At 43.9% G+C, this 21,582-nt stretch overlaps 1 protein-coding gene across 3 annotated transcripts in view; it reads left to right on the top strand.

The window, feature by feature from the left end:
- MRPS27 (mitochondrial ribosomal protein S27) overlaps nucleotides 1-21,582 on the top strand; it is a 144,822-nt gene that overhangs the window by 86,487 nt on the left and 36,753 nt on the right. For all 3 annotated transcript variants that reach the window (XM_033929102.1, XM_033929083.1, XM_033929093.1), the window contains exon 7: nucleotides 11,556-11,671. In XM_033929102.1, coding sequence (XP_033784993.1) covers nucleotides 11,556-11,671 — 116 coding nt within the window. The remainder of the gene's footprint in view (nucleotides 1-11,555; nucleotides 11,672-21,582) is intronic.

Genomic DNA, 21,582 nt, shown 5'->3' with positions numbered 1-21,582 from the left:
CCATCTATTTTGCATTTTAGAAACATTGGAAGTGCTGACTGCATACAGCCTAGTTATACAGCTTATAAAAACCAAGGTGTTATATCATACTAGAAAGAAAATATAATATACCTACCCAAGTGGCACAAATCCAACAGATCAGAAAATAGGAATACCTCTGAACTTGCATAGATCATTAGTGAAAGGCTCAGATCTTTCTTAACACTTATTGTAATTTTGAAAATGAATTAAGAATTATTAAAAAAAAAAAAAATGCTTTCAATGAAATACAGTGATCACTTGATTACAGTATTTACCCCTCACACACACACACTTTTATGAAACCGCGCTAGAGGTTTTTTATCGCCGGCTGTGGCAGTAAAAGCTCCGATTCTCATAGAATTCCTATGAGCATTGCAGCTTTTACCACCGCAGTCGATGACAAATGCAGCGTCATAAAAGGGGGGGAGGGGTTAGTTAATTAAAGAATTTATAACCTATCTTCAAAAATATCTAAGCAGGTTACAGCTTTATATACTGTACATATTTTTATACATTTAGACCAAAACATGATGTTAAGCCCATGACTCTCATTTATTCTTAAAAATAACAGTGAATTATGTAGTCTCAGTTTAATTTATCCTAAAATTAGCAGTGAATTGTGGTCCTAGCAGAGGCCCCAATCTCACATCTGCTGCTTTGGGGAAATGCTTTTATTAGCAGCAACAGTGTTGCTCAAAAAGGCCTTCTTGTACTCCATACCTAAATTACCTCCTGTTAGCAAAAAATCAAGTGTCAGCTAATTGGAAAAAGAGACGTCTGCCAGCATGGTTTCAAATAACAACCTTATTTCAGGAATGATTTACAGTATTTATCTTTATTAAAATATTTAGATACTGCTTTACAAAAATGCTTGTTCAAAACAGTTTATATAAAATCACACCAATAAAATTCACCACGACATACTTACTAAGGTGCGCTAGCGTTTTTAGCGCATGCAGCAGATTAGCGCAGCTAGAACTAATGCCAGCTCAGTGCTGGCGTTAGCGTCTAGCGTGTGCGGCATTGTAACATGTGCTATTCCGCTCGTTAAAGCTCTAACGCAGCTTAGTAAAAGGAGCCCTTAAGGGGGAATCCATCAATATGTGCTATTGTTAAGAGGGGTTATTTTACCACAAGGCGTGCTATTTTAGCAGACGGTCTCATTGGATAAAATGGGGCCCTGTGTTAAAATAGCATGACTTGTGGTTAAATAACCCATCTTAACAATAGCATACACACACATTGATGAATTGCCCCCTAAAGAGCTCAGTTTAACCTGAAAGCTTCAATGAAATTGAACCGAAAAATCCATTTCTATTCCGTTTGAATTAAAACCTGTTTCTGATCTCTGCCTTGATGACACAACTGTAGCTGATCTGTAATGATGCATTATAAAGTCTGTCTTTGGAGATCATCTGCAAAGCAGCAACCTTGCCCTCACTGCAGAGATACTTCCACATAGACTAGTTGAGTGCATTGCTCCTTAATGGTGTGTAAATTCTCTTGAACATGAAACAATTGTTCCTGAGCTTGGAAATTGTTCCTCGGGTGCCTAATTCAATCCTGCTTGTCAATGGAAAAAGCAAAGTAACTTACGTGTAATAGGTTTTCTCTGTAGACAGCAGGATTAATGAGTCACACAATTCTTTCTGCTGTCACGAGAGTTAATTCCAAGCTTTTAAACCAACTGCAGGAAGTTCTGCATTTAGCGTTATTTTGTTACTCGTTACAGAAATCTGTCAGTAGCATTCTTGCACATCTAAAGAATGAATTCCATATAGCTGGTGAAACAGTGATGACAGAATAAAACATAATGAAAGGTGTGCATCTTTTTATTATCAAACTTTTTAAATATTAAAATTAATTTGTAAAGAAAATAAAGGAATATGCTGATGAGAGAATGCTCAAAAATCAGAAAAGAGACCTTGGCACAATTATGTCTGATAAAATTGCAAAACAAAGCAACAAGATGGTGACTAGCACCAGAATAATGCTGGAATGTCTAAAGAGAGGCATAATTAATAGAAAAAAAGGAAATTATAATGCTGTTGTACAGGCTGCTGTTAAGACCTCATCTGTGTCCAACTCTGGAGGCCATACCTCAGAAGGGTAGAAAAAGTGGAGGCTAAAAAAGAGTTTCCAAAATGGTATAGTCGGCAGCAAAAGCCATGTAAAAAGAGATTTAAGGATCTAAGGCCCCTTTTTACAAAGCTGCACAACTGAATGCCGTGCAAGAAATGCTTCAATGCCCATTCATTTCCTATGGGAGTCAGAGCATCGTCCACGCTGCCAGCTTTAGTAAAAGAGGGGGTAACTTTGTATATTGCAGAGGAGGAGGAGATAGAGGGATGAAGGATAAAGATATTCTAATACCTGAAAAGTATTACTGATGTGCAGAAAATAAGCCTTTTCAGAGGTAAGAACATAAGCAGTGCCTCTGCTGGGTCAGACCAGGGGATCCATCGTGCCCAGCAGTCCGCTCACGGGGCAGCCCATCAGGTCCAAGTCCTGTATAGTAATCCTCTATCTATACCCTTCTATCCCCTTTTCCTTCAGGAAAATATCTAATCCCTTCTTGAATCCCAGTACCATACTCTGTCCTATGGCACCCTCCGGAAGCGCATTCCAGGTGTCCATCACCCTTTGGGTGAAGAAGAACTTCCAGCATTGGTTCTGAATCTGTCCCCTCTTAACTTTTCCGAATGCCCTCTCATTCTTATAGTTTTTGAAAGTTTGAAGAATCTGTCCCTCTCCACATTCTCTATGCCCTTCATGATCTTATAAGTCTCTATCATGTCCCCTCTAAGTCTCCGCTTTTATGGCCTTTTATAACATTTGCTCATGCATAGGAATACATGTCCTTAGAGTAGGAGTGTTTGTGGAGGTGTTTGGGCACAGCGTGAGTGGAGTCATGACTTACTCACATATTTTATAAAAATTGTAAATGTTTATGCCTTCAATCTGGGTTCAATTTCTGCAGGGTTTGTGCATGTATTTTATAAAACACTTCTGTTACATCCACTCTGGATTCAGTACGATAGGTGTTTTATCTCAACCACACACTTTTTTCTCTGCTCCTCCCACTTAGCTGAGGAATGCAGAGCCCCCCTACAGTTTTTATTTCTGCAAGGGAACCATGCAAAAGTGCTTCTGAACTGCTCTGCTTCTCTTTCTTATTTTATTTTTTGCTTAAGTTTGTCCTTTTTCAGTGGCTTCGGTGCCTCTTGGGTGGGAGAGGAAGCAGTTTTCACAGAGTCGTAGTGCAGCTTCACAGGGCAAGCTTCAGGTGGAACTGTGGAACCAGCCTGCTGTGTGCCACCTGTTGGCTCAGGGTCTGTTCCCCTAGGAGCAAGCTTGCCTCCTGATCTTGTCAGAGGCTTAAGCACAGGCTGTATTCACCCTGAGTAAGAGCCCTCGGGGTATCAGGGCATAGACTGTGTTTTCCACACCCCGGTTGTGTGGCAAGGTTCCAAGGTGGTGGAGGTCCGAAGATCCTCAAGATTGGTGTATTTGGAGAAAGTTTGAAGTAGATATTCCTTTCCCTTCACTGCAGCTGCAAGATAGATCTGGAAGGCAGGCACTTTGGAGACTCTGAATACAGCCCCATTACTTCCTATGGGAGAATTGGGGGGGGGAGGAGGGTCTAAAAACATGGTTTTTAGCACTTTTTGAGGGCAGGGTTCAGGTCTCCCACCTCCCAAATCCCTATTTCAGCAATTTTTATCTCTCCAATTTGTTTCTACGGGCTGTTTATGGTGCAAATTTACTGGTAGCAGCCATCTTGAATTTTATTGGTCTTTTTTTCAACTTCTTTTTCTGCCTCATAACCCCTCAATTTTGTAAAAAATCATTAGGGATGGACTTCTCAGCCTCTAATCTGATGATATCATGTGTGGATTGTATTGCACTTCTGACGGAGGAGCATCCATGTTCCAGTGGGTCAGTTCTTGAGAGCAAAATGGTTATGTGTGTCTCAGAAAGATTTCAAGCAGTGTTCAAACGAAATGATACAGCAATTTAAACAGGGGTACCCTAGCAAAGTTATACACAAAGCAAACAAACGAGCAGTAAATGTCAATCGAGAATGGTTACTTTATCAATCAGATGATAAAGTTAAAGGAAGTAATCTTGTTTCTGTCATGCCATATTCAAAGCAAGCACTACAAATTAGAAAGGTTATTAAAAAACATTGGGGCATATTACAATTACACTCGGGTCTGAACGAACCCCCTAAATTTTCATATAGAAGTAGTCAGAATATGCTTGAACTCTTTGCAAACTATAAGAATTCAAAACCATTAAATACCAGTAGGGGGTTATCATTCACAATGCAATAGGTGTGTTTATTGCAAATATGCATTTAGAACATAAGAACATAAGAAATGCCTCTGCTGGGTCAGACCCGAGGTCCATCGTGCCCAGCAGTCCGCTCACGCGGCGGCCCAACAGGTCCAGGACCTGTGCAGTAATCTTCTATCTATACCCCTCTATCCCCATTTCCAGTAGGAATTTGTCCAATCCTTTCTTGAACCCCAGTACCGTACTCTGCCTTATAACGTCCTCTGGAAGCGCATTCCAGGTGTCCACCACACGTTGGGTAAAGAAGAACTTCCTAGCATTTGTTTTGAATCTGTCCCCTTTCAACTTTTCCGAATTCCCTCTTGTTCTCTTATTTTTCGAAAGTTCGAAGAATCTGTCCCTCTCTACTCTCTCTATGCCCTTCATGATCTTGTAAGTCTCTATCATATCCCCTCTAAGTCTCCTCTTCTCCAGGGAAAAGAGACCCAGCTTCTCCAATCTCTCAGAATATGACAGGTTTTCCATACCTATTATCAGACGTGTTGCTCTCCTTTGAACCCTCTCGACTAATGCCATATCCTTCTTAAGATACGGCGACCAATATTGGACGCAGTACTCCAAATGCGGGCGCACCATCGCCCGATACAACGGCAGGATAACTTCTTTCGTTCTGGCTGTAATACCCTTTTTGATTATACCAAGCATTCTGTTCGCTCTCTTAGCGGCCGCTGCACACTGTGCCGACGGCTTCATTGTCATGTCCACCATTACCCCCAAGTCCCTTTCCTGGGTACTCTTATTCAATAACATCCCTCCCATTGTATAGTTGTACCTCGAGTTTCTGCTCCCCACATGTAATACTTTACATTTTTCAATGTTGAACTTCATCTGCCATTTCGCCGCCCATTCTTCTAATTTGTTCAAGTCCCTTTGCAACTTTTCGCAGTCCTCTGTAGTCCGAGCTCCATTAAATAGTTTGGTGTCGTCCGCAAATTTTATTATCTCGCACTTCGTTCCTGTTTCTAGATCATTTATGAAGATATTAAATAGCAGCGGCCCGAGCACCGAGCCCTGCGGGACACCACTCGTGACCCTCCTCCAGTCGGAGTAGTGACCCTTCACTCCTACCCTTTGTTTTCCACCCTCCAACCAGTTTCTGATCCATCTATGTACGTCTCCTTCCACCCCATGGTTCTTCAGTTTCCGGAGTAGACGTTCATGGGGCACCTTGTCAAAGGCTTTTTGGAAATCTAGATATATGATGTCTATGGGGTCTCCTTTGTCCATCCGTTTGTTGATCCCTTCGAAGAAGTGCAATAAGTTCGTTAGGCACGATCTTCCCTTGCAGAAACCATGCTGGCTGGTTATCAGAAGTTCATTTTTTTCAAAATGTTGATCGATGTTTTCTTTTATCAGTGCTTCTGCCATTTTCCCTGGAACCGAAGTCAGGCTCACCGGCCTGTAGTTTCCCGGGTCACCTCTTGATCCCTTTTTAAAGATGGGCGTAATGTTGGCTATCTTCCAATCTTCCGGGATCTCACCTGTTTTCAGGGATAAGTTGCAAATTTGCTGCAGTAGTTCCGCTATCTCCTCCTTTAATTCCTTCAGAACCCTTGGATGTATGCCATCCGGACCCGGGGATTTGTCAGTTTTTAGTTTTTCTATCTGCCTACGAACGTCCTCAAGGCTCACTTCTATGGATGTTAATTTTTCTGCCTGACTTCCGTTGAAGAATTGCTCAGGTTCCGGTATGTTGGACGTGTTTTCGTTTGTAAATACAGACGAGAAGAACATGTTAAGCCTTTCTGCCACTACCTTCTCCTCCTTCACCACTCCCTTCCTCTCTCCGTCGTCCAGCGGTCCCACTTCCTCTCTAGCCGGCTGCTTCCCTTTAACATATCTGAAGAATGGTTTGAAATTTCTTGCTTCCCTGGCTAGCCTCTCTTCATACTCTCTTTTGGCTTTCCGAACCTCACGGTGACATTCTTTTTGATGCTTCTTGTGCTCTTTCCAGCTCCCCTCAGTTTTGTCCTTTTTCCATTTCTTGAATGATTTTTTCTTATTGCCTATCGCTTCCTTCACTGTTTTGGTTATCCACGCCGGGTCTTTTGTTCGATTCTTTTTACACCCCTTCCTGAATCTGGGGATATACAGATTTTGCGCCTCGCTCACCATGTCCCTGAAGAAGGACCAGGCATGATTTACCGTTAGCCATGTTTTGGAAGTGTTCCTAAGTTTCTTCTTTACCAATTCCCTCATTGCTTCGTAGTTTCCTTTCCTGAAGTTAAAAGTTGTCGCAATGGATCTCTTGCCTTTTGACACTCCTACCTCAACCTTGAACTTGATCATATTATGATCGCTGTTTCCCAACGGTCCCACTACTTCTACTTCCTTTGCAGGTCCCCTTAACCCATTTAGGATTAGATCCAGAGTGGCATTTCCTCTCGTCGGTTCTCTAACAAGCTGTTCCATGAAACAATCCTGTGTAGCTTCCAGGAATTTTGTCTCCCTAGCACATTTCGAGCTTCCAAGCCTCCAGTCTATCCCAGGGTAGTTGAAGTCTCCCATAATAACCGTGTTGCCGCTTTTGCATTCACGCTTCATCTCGGCTTCCATTTCCTCATCGATATCTCTGGTTTGCCCCGGTGGGCGATAAAACAGGCCCATCTTTATTTCAGGCCCTTTCCTTCCCGGTATTTTAACCCATAGAGATTCCGGCTTGCTGGCCGTCTCTGCTGTGTCCATTTGTGTGGATTGTATGCCTTCCTTTATGTATAGGGCTATTCCACCCCCTTTTTGTCCTGTTCTGTCCTGGCGATAGAGCTTGTATCCCGGTAGTGCTGTATCCCATTTGCTTTCCTCATTCCACCATGTTTCAGAGATTCCAATGATGTCGATGTCTTCTGCGTTGGCCAAGGCTTCTAGTTCCCCCATTTTGTTTCTTAGGCTCCTTGCATTAGCATATATGCACTTTAGATCCTGGTATTTTGCTGTCCTCCTTTCCTTTCCCTGTGCTTCGGTCCATATTTTCTTCTCTTTTGCTGCAGACATTGTAACCACTTCTTCTGGGTTAGTCGATTCCTGTAGTTTGTCCCTTGTTCCTTCCCAGCCATTTTTCCCCTCGGTATCTTCACAGGATACCGTCTTCCGAATCGTCGACCCTTTGTCAACTGTCGGCTTTCCCCTTCTTCTTAGTTTAAAGCCTGTTCTATTCCTCTCTTGACGTTGTTTGCTAGGAGTCTAGTTCCTGCTGCGCTCAGGTGCAGTCCATCTTTCCTGTATAGCTTGCTCTTGCCCCAGAACGCCGTCCAGTTCCTCACAAAGTGGAATCCTTCTTCCTCACACCATCTCCTCATCCACGTATTTATTGATTGTAGTTCCTCCTGCCTTTTCACATCTGCCCTCGGTACTGGTAGGATCTCAGAGAACACTATCTTCTGGGCTCTCATCTTCAGCTTCCTTCCCAGAATCTTGAATTGTTCTAACAGCGTGCTTCTTTTGTAGTCTCTCCTGCTGACATCGTTCGTCCCGATGTGGATCACTACAGCGGTCTCTTCTGTCTCCGCCCCTTCCAGGATCATTTCAATTTTGTCCCCGATGTCCTTGGTTCTTGCTTCCGGAAGGCAGGTCACCAGTCGGTCCTCTCTCCCTCCTGCTATGTGGCTGTCCACATGCCTAAGGATCGAGTCTCCCACTAGGATCGCTGACTTTCCTCTCTTCAATTTTCGCTTCGGTCTCAGGTCAATGTCCTCAATGTACTTCACTCTTTCTTCTTTTGGGCCTCGACTAGCCAAAATCTCCCCCTCTTGCGATAGCCCTCTGTGGGTGTCATCCTTGGGGTAATCTTCTTCTTGCTCTCCCTTGCATGTTGGTATCCGTGTAGCTTCTTCTTTCATCTGAAGTTCGTTCTCTTCCACCTTCGTCCTGTATGCCTCTTCAATGAATCTCTCGAGTTCCCTGACTTCCTCCTCAATGTGTCTCTCCGTGGTGTGAAATCCTTCTAGCTCCTGAATCTTGTCCTCTAGTCGCTTGACCTCCTTCTTCAAGCTTTTCAGTTCCTGACACCGACCACATACATACGACTGTCTCCCCGAGGGGAGATAGTCGTACATATGACAGTCTGTGCAGAACACTGGAAAGCTCATCTTCTGGCTTCCTTCTGCTTCCATTGTTGTTCCTTCTTTAAGATATCAGTTGAGATTACTTGTGACTTGTGCCCGCTTTGTGTCCTTTCTCTCTCCCTATCTGCTGTTGGTGTCCTCCCTGACTCTCTCTTTGTGCTGGTGCCCTCTCTTTCTTTCTGTCTCTGGTGTCCTCTCGCTCACTGCCTGTTGGTGGTGTCCTCTCTGTCTCTTCTCTCTCTGTGTTGGTGCTCTGTGCTGGTGTCTCTCTCTCTCTCTCTACCTGCTGCTGGGGTCCTCTCTCTCTATACCAGCCGCTGGTGTCCTCGCTCTCACTCTCTCCCTCTGCCTGCTTGTTATACTTGTGTGAACGGCTTGGCCCTTTGTGTCTGTCTCTTTCTTACCTTCTGTGCTTTCCTTCTGTACTTGTCGCTTCTTTACCTTCTGTCTTACTCCGTTGCCTTGTCCCTTCTCAAAGGCCCTTCGCAAAGGCGCTCTCGCTAAGGCGAGCGCCTTTGCCGCTTGCCTTCGCCGCGCGCTGAACGACTGCGCGCCGTTGGCTCCGCCCCCTTTCAAGGGGGAGTCCGACGCTGCCTCTGACGCGGTGGGGGTGGGCGGAGCGTACTCTCGCCGCTTCCCCGAGTCCTGTGCTTCTTCTTGCCTCCTTCCCCTGCGCAGAACTCTGTGTCTCCGACTCTCCCTCTCTGTCCGGCTACCAGAGCACGCTGCCTTCTTCTCCTTTGCTCTGGCAACCCGATTCAGCGCTCGCTGCGTTGGCTCCGCCCCCTTTCAAGAACAAACAGGAAATTTTATTTAAAATCCATTACTAATTATGAATCAGCACAAGTAGTATATGGCATAAAATGTCCCTGTAATAAATGGCTCCTATTTCCCTGAAAAGAAGACCACAATTAAAAGCCAAGTACCCTTGAAATATGCTAGAAGGGTTGTTAAATAAAAATTTAAAAGTAAAGTTTGTTAGTAAAAATTGATAGCGCCTCCAGTGAGGAGGCAGTATATCAAGCCTAGGGCAGTGAAAACTTTTGAGCCCAGGTGGTACTTCTGAGGAGCTGGGGATTATATATTGGAGTATATATATTGAGATATATATACTGAGCTTGGTATATATCTTGGTGAGAGCCTATAATAAATGGTACATAGAGCAAACAAAATGAAAAATCTTATTACGAATAGCACATTTAAGCAATTTAAGAATTGGCAGAGAGGACATGCCATTGGTGTCTCATTGGAAGCAGGAAGGTCATAGGGCTAGGTTCACAAACCTGCCCTATTGGGACCAACCCGTGCCCAATCTGGGCAGGTCTGATGGATTCTTCAAACTCAAATATGCAGATGGGGGAGATCAGAGGAACACCCCCATCTGTCAACATGGATCGCTGGTGTGCAATCCCGATGCATGCGCAGACCATCAGTAGATGGTCTGCACATGCGTCTAGACCCATTTGAGCTGTGATTTTTTTTTTTGGGGGGGGGTTACCTTTTGCAGTTTTTACTTTTTAGCACAGCGAGCCCATGGTTTTAACCCGCTTAAACCCGCGGGTTAAAACCACGGCTCGCAGTGTGGGGAAGGGCAGGAGAGATTCAGGGTGGCAGACAGGAGAAAACCGGGGAGAAGCAGGGCGGCGATTCGGGGGCAGAGCAGGCAGAAGAGATTGGGGCAGACCAGGTGGCAATTCGGGGCAGAGAAGGCAGGATAGATCCGGGGAAGATCATTGGGGCGGCAGGCAGGAGAGATTCGGGGCAGCAGAGAGAAGGGCTTCTATGGAGCTGGAGAGTCGGAAAGACGTTTTTGACTGGTCCCCAGCAGTCGCTTCTTCAGTTGATGGCCAGCCCAGTCAGTTTTAAAAATTTTGTTGGTGAATCACGTCCCTGTCTACTTTGCATGCATTTCTCATTTGCATGCATGGATTCGAAGTGGATCGTAGGAGAGGTTAGTGAATCGTGCTGGAGGGAAATCTGGTCACAAAGGGGTCGCAAACCAATCAGTACATGATCGGTTTGCTTTGTGAAATTAGCCCATAGTACAGATGAATTGAAGTTTATTGTTCTAATTAAGGTTGATTTGTATTGAGGAGGAAACCCATCTGCTATATTATTAAACAAAGAACAATGATTAATATATCAATGGAATACGACAGAACCAATGGTACTAAACAAGGAAGTGACATGGAATGCAATTCAGATCTAATGAAACAATTAATATGTAAATGTAAAAAACGGAAGTAGCAAAGAGGGTGGATATAACCAGTAGCTGGAAAGGCAGTTCTATTAACGATATCTCCAGAGTACGGATTACCCATCCTGATTGCTGGTATGAAATGTTATAATTTTTGTAATAAATTGCATTGATATAGCTTTTGAAAGTAAAACAGAGTTTGATACAATTTATGTTTCAGGCATACGGCCTGTTTTGAACAGCCCTTAATTTAGCTCAGCTCCTGAGGATGCCAAGAGGTGAAACACAAGCTGGTGTTGAGCTGAACTACAAGCAGCAGCAAGACGGAAAGCAATGTATTAAGGACGACAATTATCCAAACAGACTGGTGCATAGGTTGTACCATTAGGATACAATCGACCTCTTTTACAAAGCCGCGCAAGCAGCTGCCCTGCGCTAACGGCCCCGAAGCCCATAGAGATTTAAAGGGCTTCGGGGCTGTTGCCACGTGGCTTTGTAAAAGAGGCAGTAAGTATCACAGTGGAGACTTTTTGGGAAAACTTTTTGAAAGTCTTTTATTAACATATCAACAGGGTAGAAAGGCAATATTGTAACAAGAAATAAGTAGGAGCAAGTACAATATATAGGGGTGTTCATGAAAAATGTTATATTTTATTGTAAATGATATTTAAATGTACAGTATTTGAATTTCTATATTGCAAACATAAAATATAAAGAATATTTAGCATAAAGCAAATGGTAATGTCATTTATATTGTATTAACTATTCGAAGTGAAATAATCTTATATTGACCCTACACCATATATTTAATTATTTATTAATGCAAAAATAAAGAAGCCAAGTTGTAAATATATAATACGTTTTTGCTGATTAATCATGTGTTTCATTTATTAAATACTGCTTTTGTTTTCCACTAGATGCTTTGTCTGTAGTCACTGAAATAATGCTACAAGAAAGTTTTGACAGGCTCTCTACGCAGCTTCTTTCCCTGCATGTCTTGCACACATGGCTGGCAACCAAATCAGAACTGAAAGTAAGGCTTGTTCATTATTAACTCCTTCAAGTTTTATATCTTACACTTACAAATCACAGAATCACACAAGCTGCCCTCGATGACGTATAGCATATTTATAAAACAAATAATTGGAACACAGATCAGTAATTCATTATTCACCAAAGACAGTACTATAACTATGCACTCCACTTTCTCCTCTTTATTCATCAGATGAAAAGCCTTAACAAACAAGTGGGTTTCCACTAAGAGCCAGAAGCTTTTATAATCTGAACATGAGGCCATTTCCCTGTTTCTGTAAAACCTTTTAATATCCCTCCTGATGTTGTTCTTCCCTAAATGTTTTTTCTTTTTGGTTATTTTATTTTAAACAAACGTAATTTATCCTTGTATTCCTTATGTATCTTCAAATAACTATAGATAAGATTGTAAGTTTTTATTGTTTAAATGGTTATTTGTCCCCCCCAAAATTACTATTGTTAAACGCATTGAATTATATGATATTGCGTTTGAATCAAAACCTTAATAAAACTTGAAAAACTTGAAACTATTGGAATTAATTTTTTATCCCAGGACAAGCAGGCAGCTATTCTTGACTGATGGGTGACGGCACCGACGGAGCCCCGGTACGGACAATTTTAGAGTGATTGCACTCTAAGAACTTTTTAGAAAGTTCTAGCTCGGCCGCACCGCGCACGCGCGAGTGCCTTCCCGCCCGACAGAGGCGCGCGGTCCCTCAGTTTCTTAGTTTCCGCGGAGCTAAGAAGACGCGTTTTCAACGGCTGTTGAAATTTTTTCCTAACTTGCCTTCCCGCTCGCGTAAACGTTTGGCTTAATTTGCCTTTTTTCTTTCTTTTATTTTGCTAAAAAAAAAAAAAAAAAAATCTTTCATTTTTTTCTTCAATTTTCGGTTTTCCCCGGCGGGGCCTTCTGCCACCATCGAAGCCTCGGCCTTCGATTTGGCGGAAGCCGTTTTTCCTTTCATGCCCCCTCAACCGGGTTTTAAAAAGTGCCAGCGGTGTGCTAGGCCTATATCTCTCACGGACCCACACAACTGGTGTTTACAGTGTTTGGGTCCTGAGCATCAGGCCTCTTCTTGCACCCGCTGTGCTACTTTAAAAAAACGAACATTAAAAAATCGCTTAATTCAACAGCGATTGTTGTTCGGTGCCGAGATGTCCGACCCCGTTCCTTCGACTCCGGCTTCGGCACCGATTCAGTCGGCGCCCTCGTCTTCGACGCCGCGTGATTCCACACCGGCATCCCAACAGTCAGGTAAGCCGGCTAAGAAGCCTTCCCCGCTGGAACGTCTTCCGGCCTCGAGTGCAGTGAGCCCAATCCTGCCGCCGGTTCGACGCCAGCGGAAGCGCTCCGCCCCTATAGAGGTGAGTCCCTCGACATCGGGCTCCTCATCTCCGGGGCGTCGAGCAGCACCGCAGGTACCGCAGAAGAAAAAAGCGGTGCCGGTGCCATCCCTCGATGACCGCATTACGGCCATCCTTCAGGTGCAGCTTAAGGAGCAATTAGAACGACTCCTTCCTGCTATCATGACACCGAACCTTCCGGTGCCAGTTCGCACCGAGCCATCGGTACCGGTTGTTGAACAACCCGTATCGGTACCGATTGTGGAACCCGTATTAACCGCTTCCACTGTTTCGGTACCGCTTCACCTAACCTCATCGGTATCGATGCCAGTCCTTGCACCGGAGCCGAGAGCTCACCATCAATCGGTACAGACTTCGGCACCGGTGCGTCCGATAACTTCTCCGGACACGGTATCGATGAGGTCGGGTAAGTCGATGCGCAAAACCCGACACATGCAAACGTCGACACCTGAGTCTCGGGACCATTCTTCCCATGTAAGGGACCCTGATCTGTGGGGAGACTCAGAGGAACCCTTTCTTTCTGAAGGAGAATGTTCCTCAGAGGAGGAGGATTCGGCTGTCCCTGACCCATCCTCCAGACAGGCCACTTCCTCTTTCTCTAATTTTTTGAAAGAGATGTGTGAGTCCTTGTCCATTCCTTTGGAGGCTGAATCCAAAAAGTCTAAAGCTTTTTTGGATGCCCTTGATTTTGATCAGCCTCCAAAGGAATTTTTGAAACTTCCCCTTCATGACATCTTGAGGGAAACTTTCTATAAGAATTTAGAGACTCCTTTAACTGTCCCAGGGGCCCCACGTAAACTGGATTCTCTATATAAGGTAATTCCCATTCCTGGGTTCGACAAACCTCAACTACCACATGAATCCTTATTTGTCGAATCCACCCTTAAAAAGACTTCAGGAGCCAGTGTATATGCATCTGTCCCTCCTGGCAGAGAAGGAAGGGCCATGGATAAATTTGGTAAGAGGCTCTACCAAAATGCTATGTTAGCTAATAGGGCTAGTAATTATGCTTTTCATTTTTCTTTTTATTTAAAGCATCTCCTTACCACCATGGCTTCTTTCGAGAAATATCTTCCTTCACGAAAGCATTCCGCTTTTCACACATGCTTGTCGTCTCTTCTCCAATTGCGTAAGTTTATGGTGAGATCCATATATGACACTTTTGAACTTACATCCAGAGCGACAGCAATGTCAGTAGCTATGCGTCGTTTGGCCTGGCTTCGGGTATCCGAGCTTGATGTTAACCATCAAGATCGGTTAGCCAATGCCCCATGTCTAGGGGATGAGCTCTTTGGGGATTCCATGGACTCAACTACACAAAAGCTCTCTGCTCATGAGACGCGCTGGGATACCCTGCTTAAGAATAAAAAGAAGCCTCCTCCGCCAAGACCATACAGGCAGCAATCGGCCTATCAACGCCGTTTCACAGCCCGTCCATTGCCTACCACTGCTCAACAACCTAGGCGTCAGAGGCAACAGCAACGTCAGCCTCCCAGACAACAGCAACAGCAACAAGCTGTAAAACAACCTCCTCAGCAGAAGTCACAGCCCTTTTGACTTCATTCTCCGCAGTATAGCCAGTATCCCTATTCCTGCTCTCCTGCCTCAACCAATAGGAGGTCGACTTTCTCTGTTCCTCAGCCGGTGGGAAGTGATCACTTCGGACCAATGGGTCCTCAACATCATCCGCCACGGCTACTCTCTCAACTTTCAGACTCTCCCACCTCAAAGCCTGCCAAAAGAGTCTGCTTTGAACAGTCCTCAATCAGCCCTCCTTATTCAGGAGGTCCAATCCCTCCTCCTTCTGAACGCTATAGAGGAAGTTCCTCTAGATCAAAAGGGGCAGGGATTCTACTCCCGTTACTTTCTAGTTCCCAAAAAGACAGGAGATCTCAGACCCATCCTGGATCTTCGCGATCTCAACATTCATCTAGTAAAAGAAAAATTCAAGATGCTTTCTTTAGCCATCCTTTATCCCCTTCTAAATCAATACGACTGGCTATGCTCCCTCGATCTCAAAGAGGCTTACACTCACATACCGATCAATGTAACCTCAAGACCATATCTCCGATTCATGATCAATCATTGTCATTACCAGTACAAGGTGCTGCCCTTCGGTCTTGCCTCATCTCCAAGGGTATTCACCAAATGTCTCATTGTGGTGGCGGCTTTTCTACGCTCTCACCACCTGCATGTATTTCCTTACCTGGACGATTGGTTGATCAAAGACACTTCTGCCCAAGCGGTCCTTCTGGCCACCAACCAAACCATCCAGTTTCTACAACTTCTGGGATTCGAGATCAATCTACCCAAATCTCATATCATTCCCACTCAGAGGCTTCAATTCATTGGAGCGATCCTGGATACACTCCTCATGAGAGCTTTCCTGCCATCCAATCGTCTCCAGACTCTTCAGTCTCTATGTCACCAGGTGCTTCCTCTGCCGTCCATCTCAGCAAGACAAATGATGGTACTCTTGGGGCACATGGCATCCACAGTTCATGTCACACCTCATGCCCGTCTTCACCTGCGCACTCCTCAATGGACCCTTGCTACCCAGTGGTCCCAAGCGTCGGATCCTTGCTCACGACACATATCTGTGACATCATTTCTTCGTCAGTCTCTTCAATGGTGGTTGGTATCCTCAAATCTATCCAGAGGTCTTCTGTTCCATCAGCCTCCTCATCAACTAGTCATCACCACCGACGCCTCTCTGTACGCATGGGGAGCTCACCTGAACGAGTTCCAGACTCAAGGTCTTTGGTCAGCCCAGGAAAGGAAGCATCAAATCAATTTCCTGGAACTCAGAGCGATATTTTACGCCCTCAAGGCCTTCCAACACCTTCTCTTTCCTCAGGTCCTTCTGTTGTGCACAGACAATCAGGTTGCGATGTACTACATCAACAAACAGGGTGGGACAGGCTCTCGCCTTTTATGCCAGGAAGCCCAGAAGATCTGGAATTGGGCCATAGATCACCATCTCTTCCTGAAAGCTATATACATTCAGGGGAAACAGAATTCCTTAGCGGACAAACTCAGCAGAATTCTCCAACCTCACGAGTGGACACTCGATCCCGTAACTCTGCAGTCTATCTTCGATCAATGGGGCACTCCTCAGATAGACCTCTTTGCAGCTCCTCACAATCATCAGCTGCCCCTATTCTGCTCCAGACTTTACTCTCCGCACCGTCTAACAGCAGATGCTTTTCTCCTCGACTGGTCGAATCTGTTCCTGTACGCCTTCCCTCCTCTGCCTCTCATGTTGAGAACCTTGTTCAAGCTCAAGAGGGAACGAGCCACCATGATTCTGATTGCTCCGAGGTGGCCCAGGCAACATTGGTTCTCCCTTCTACTTCAACTCAGTTCCAGGGAACCTTTTCTTCTTCCTCTGTTTCCTTCTCTGCTTACGCAACAGCAGGGAACCCTTCTGCATCCCAACCTCCAGTCTCTACACCTGATGGCTTGGTATCTCTCGGGCTGAACTCGACTGATACTCTTTTGTCTCAGCCCGTTCGTTCCATTCTGGATGCCTCCAGGAAACCAGCCACTCTACAATGTTACCATCAAAAGTGGACAAGATTTTCTTCCTGGTGTCTTCTTCATCATCTTGATCCCACTTCTCTAGCAGTGGAGACGTTGTTGGATTATCTTCTTTCTTTGTCTGATTCTGGCCTGAAGTCCTCTTCCATCAGGGTCCACCTCAGTGCCATTGCAGCTTTTCATGAGCCAGTCCATGGAAAACTTCTTTCAGCTCATCCCCTGGTATCCAGGTTCATGCGTGGGCTTTTCAATGTGAAACCACCTCTTAAAGCCCCTCCGGTTATCTGGGATCTCAATGTGGTTCTTTCAGCTTTAATGAAGCCTCCATTTGAACCTTTAGCTACTTCTCCTTTCAAATTTCTCACTTGGAAGGTACTTTTCCTTATTGCTCTTACCTCTGCCAGGAGAGTCAGTGAGCTTCATGCACTGGTTGCAGATCCACCTTTTACGGTCTTTCATCATGACAAGGTGGTTTTGCGTACACATCCAAAGTTTCTCCCCAAGGTTGTCTCGGAATTTCATCTCAACCAATCCATTGTTCTACCGGTTTTCTTTCCCAAACCTCATTCCCATTCTGGGGAACAAGCTCTGCATACTTTGGATTGTAAAAGGGCTCTTGCTTACTATCTGGAGCGTACGAAACCCCACAGATCAGTTCCCCAACTTTTTCTGTCCTTTGATCCGAACAAATTGGGACGTCCTGTTTCTAAACGCACGTTGTCTAATTGGCTAGCAGCGTGCATTTCTTTCTGTTATGCTCAGTCCGGACTGACACTGGAAGGTTCTGTCACGGCCCATAGAGTCAGAGCAATGGCAGCATCTGTAGCTTTCCTCCGTTCCACTCCTATTGAGGAAATCTGCAAAGCTGCTACTTGGTCCTCAGTTCACACTTTTACATCTCATTATTGTCTGGATGCATTCTCCAGAAGGGATGGTCACTTCGGCCAATCTGTATTACAAAATTTGTTTTCTTAATGGCCAACCTTCCCTCCATCCCTCTTTTTGTTAGCTTAGAGGTCACCCATCAGTCAAGAATAGCTGCCTGCTTGTCCTGGGATAAAGCACAGTTACTTACCGTAACAGGTGTTATCCAGGGACAGCAGGCAGATATTCTTGCGTCCCACCCACCTCCCCGGGTTGGCTTCTTAGCTGGCTTATACTAACTGAGGGACCGCGCGCCTCTGTCGGGCGGGAAGGCACTCGCGCGTGCGCGGTGCGGCCGAGCTAGAACTTTCTAAAAAGTTCTTAGAGTGCAATCACTCTAAAATTGTCCGTACCGGGGCTCCGTCGGTGCCGTCACCCATCAGTCAAGAATATCTGCCTGCTGTCCCTGGATAACACCTGTTACGGTAAGTAACTGTGCTATACAGCATTTTCCACAGATAGAGCTTATTTTATAACAGCACTTTTCCATGTATAAAATGTCACAGCTGTGAAGTAGATTCAAAGATACGGCATATTTATTTTTTCGCAGTCTGCATGTACACGGTGACAGTGCTTAGTTGAGGCAGAACAAAGATGGAGTTGCAATGTACATGTGTATTTTATAAAATACACTTGTATAGTACATAAATTTATATCTTTTTCAAGGCAGGTGTAAATTTATTTCTCTGAGGGCAAACAAAACTATAGTTCTCACATGATCGTGTCGGCTTGTCTATTCCCTCCCCGGCGCGACCATAAAGCTAAGTTTGCTAAATATTAACTTTTGAAGCAGTAACTTTGAAGATAAAATTATTTAAGAATATTTATTGAAGACAAGATATAATTTTAAGCACATTTATGCACTTTCACTGATATCTAAAAAACTCAAAAAATTGGGACTATTGATAAGACACTGTGGTATAGCACTTCAGCTATTCTGGTCCAACAAGTTTTACTTCTGACATCCTACAAACAAATATTGTAGTACCTTTGAACTGTTTACATAAGCTATTTTTATGGATTTCTAATATCTTATGCTTATTTAGAAAACTTTTTTCAATTTTGAGTGCCTTTGATACTGTTTCTATCAATTGTCATATCTGCGGTTCATCACTGGTTTGACTGTTTTTATGAGCCCAGTTGTCCACCTATTTTTAAAGCTCCTTACTCGCGGCTCATAGGGTACTGGTATATTATTTTTTATTTTATTTAAAAATTTATATACCATATATTAATTATACAGTTTATAAAGATTATGATCATAATAAGTAAAACACCACATACAGACACAATTGCAGAACAGCTCTCATTAAAAAAAAAAACCTAACACAGGAAAGCGCTAACAAACAATTGATTTTTCAGCATTTTCTTAAAATTCATCCTCTCAGCACAGTATCGCAAAATTCCAGGCAATGCTTAGCACCTGCCACAGACAGCATCACTGCACCAATCCTAACATGAGAGATGACATCTTACCCTCTAAGCTCAGTTTCATACTATTTTCTGATCTCAGGCACCTTCTAGGCTGATAAATTTCAAAAACTCCTTGTAAAACAACTGGAGAAACATGATACAAAATCTGATGTATAGTTCCTCAAGGATCACCACTCTCACCTACTCTTTTCAACCTCTTCTTATCCTCCCTTGGGTCTACCCTAGACAATCTGAATGTAACTTCATTTAGCTACGCTGACGACATCACCATACTCCTACCCTTTGATGCTCCTGACCCAACTTCTACAGAAAAATTGGAAAAAACCCTTCAAGCAGTGGAAAAATGGATGGCAGATCACAAATTGAAGCTGAACACTGAGAAAACAAAATTTCTACTGCTTGAAAAAGATAAGAATCCCTCCATCACAGAACTAGAAATAAACGCCTCCAAATACCCTATACAACCTACCTTAAAACTCCTAGGAGTAACAATAGACAGATGCTGCACAATGCAGGCCCAAATCAACAAGACCACCCAGAAAGCATTTCTAACCATGCGCAATTTAAGAAAAATCAGAAAATTCTTCGACAAAGAGCAATATAGGCTAGTAGTCCAATCCCTAGTACTAGGTCTGTTGGACTACTGCAACATACTCTTTCTGCCTTGCCCTGCAACAATGATAAAACAACTACAGACAATTCAAAACACTGCACTCAGATTAATCTACTCACTGAGAAAATTTGACCACGTCACCGCGGCCTACCTGGACTCACACTGGTTACCAATACAAGCACGAATTCAATTCAAACTATACTGTCTATTATTCAAAGCAATAAATGGCACAGCCTCCAATTACCTAAACAACCGCCTGTACCAAAACGCCACCACTAGGCAAAGAAGAACTAAGACCCCTTTTACTTACACCCCACTCAAAGGCACTCAGCGCAAGAAGATATTTGACAGTCTGCTGGCGACGCATGCAGCGAAACTGGACCACACTATCTCCAACCTGCTGATAACAACAAACGACTACAAATATTTTCGCAAAGAAATCAAAACCCACCTATTCAAAAAATTTATACAGATGGCTTAACCCCAACCGGACCCCCCTCAACACAACTCCCCTCTCCTCCCCCCTTCACCAGTTCCCTTCTCTTTAGCATCAAGCATGTCAACTGCTTCCTTAACGGTATATAATAATAATAATAACTTTATTTTTGTATACCGCCATACCCAAGGAGTTCTAGGCGGTTTACATTTGATTAACAAAAAAATTACAAGTGGTTTAAAAACGATTGAACACTATTAGAAGCAAACAATAAATTACAAGTGGTTCGAGAAACAATTGAACAATATTAGGAGCAAGGGCGTAGTTGAAGTTAGAAGAGAGAGGGGGGAGAGTAGGTCAAGGGGGGGGGTGGAGGTGGGTAGGTTGGGAAAAGGGAGGTGTAAGGGGGCAGAAGGTGATTGTTGTTCATTTGAGAGGGGTGTTAGGTGTCTTGTCCATGGAATAGGTGAGTTTTGAGAGATTTTCTAAACCCGAGGTAGGTGGGGGCCTCAAGGACAATTTGGGCGAGCCATGGGTTCAGTTTGGCAGCCTGGAAGGCAAAAGTTTTATCAAGGAATCTTTTGGAGTGACATAGTTTTAAGGAGGGGAAGGCGAAGAACTGAATTCTGCGGGAGTGCTTATTTATGCGATTCAGGTAGAAGTGAGGGTTTAAGTAGCTTGGGGATAGGCCAAATACTGTTTTATAACAGAAGCAGGCGAATTTGAATAGGACTCTGGATTCAAAGGGTAGCCAGTGAAGTTTGTGGTAGAAAGGGGTGACATGTTCCCATTTTTTCAGGCCGAATATGAGGCGGACCGCAGTGTTCTGGATCATTTTAAGTCTTCTAATGGTTTTCTTCGTGGAGCTCAAGTAAATAATATTGCAGTAATCTAGAATGCTAAGGATGGAGGATTGTACTAGCAGGCGGATCTGCACTATTTCCTATTTGTACAGCATCTTGTAGCTCTTGAAATATACAGCTCCATTATTTTTGTAACTTCTCATGGAAATGGCTAGAATTCTCTCTGTAATTATCCTGGAAATGTCCAGTTGTCTCTTTTGTAATCTGGCCAGAACTGCAAGGTTGAGGCGGAATAGAAATCAGTAATGTAATGTAATGTGTGTACGAACTATCCAACAGGCAATGTATGAGTACATATGTTGCATTTTGCTAATATAATTTAACAATTGTCATTACTTTTTGATTCGCCCTCCTAGAAACATGACCCTTAGAGGTAGTTGCACCATTTTGACAGATGGTCCCAGAAGGGCAGGAGCAACTGGGGTTGCTCAATGCGAGGGTCCACCTTGGGGGTTAGTACCCAAGAAAAAGATCTGGGTGTCATCGTAGACAATACAATGAAACCTTCTGCCCAGTGTGTGGCAGTGGCCAAAAAAGCAAACAGGATGATAGGAATTATTTAAAAAGATAAGACTAAGAATGTTATAGTGCCCTTGTATCGCTCCATGGTGTGACCTCTGGAGTACTGCATTCAATTCTGGTCTCATTATCTCAAGAAAGATATACGGGCACTAGAAAAGGTTCAAAGAAGAGCGACCAAGATGATAAATGGGAAGGAACTCCTCTCATATGAGGAA

Source organism: Geotrypetes seraphini, chromosome 1 (assembly GCF_902459505.1).
Source record: "Geotrypetes seraphini chromosome 1, aGeoSer1.1, whole genome shotgun sequence".
NCBI classification, from domain to species: Eukaryota; Metazoa; Chordata; class Amphibia; order Gymnophiona; family Dermophiidae; genus Geotrypetes; species Geotrypetes seraphini.
Note: the sequence above shows the minus strand (reverse complement) of the source record. Positions and strands in the feature narration are given on the sequence as shown.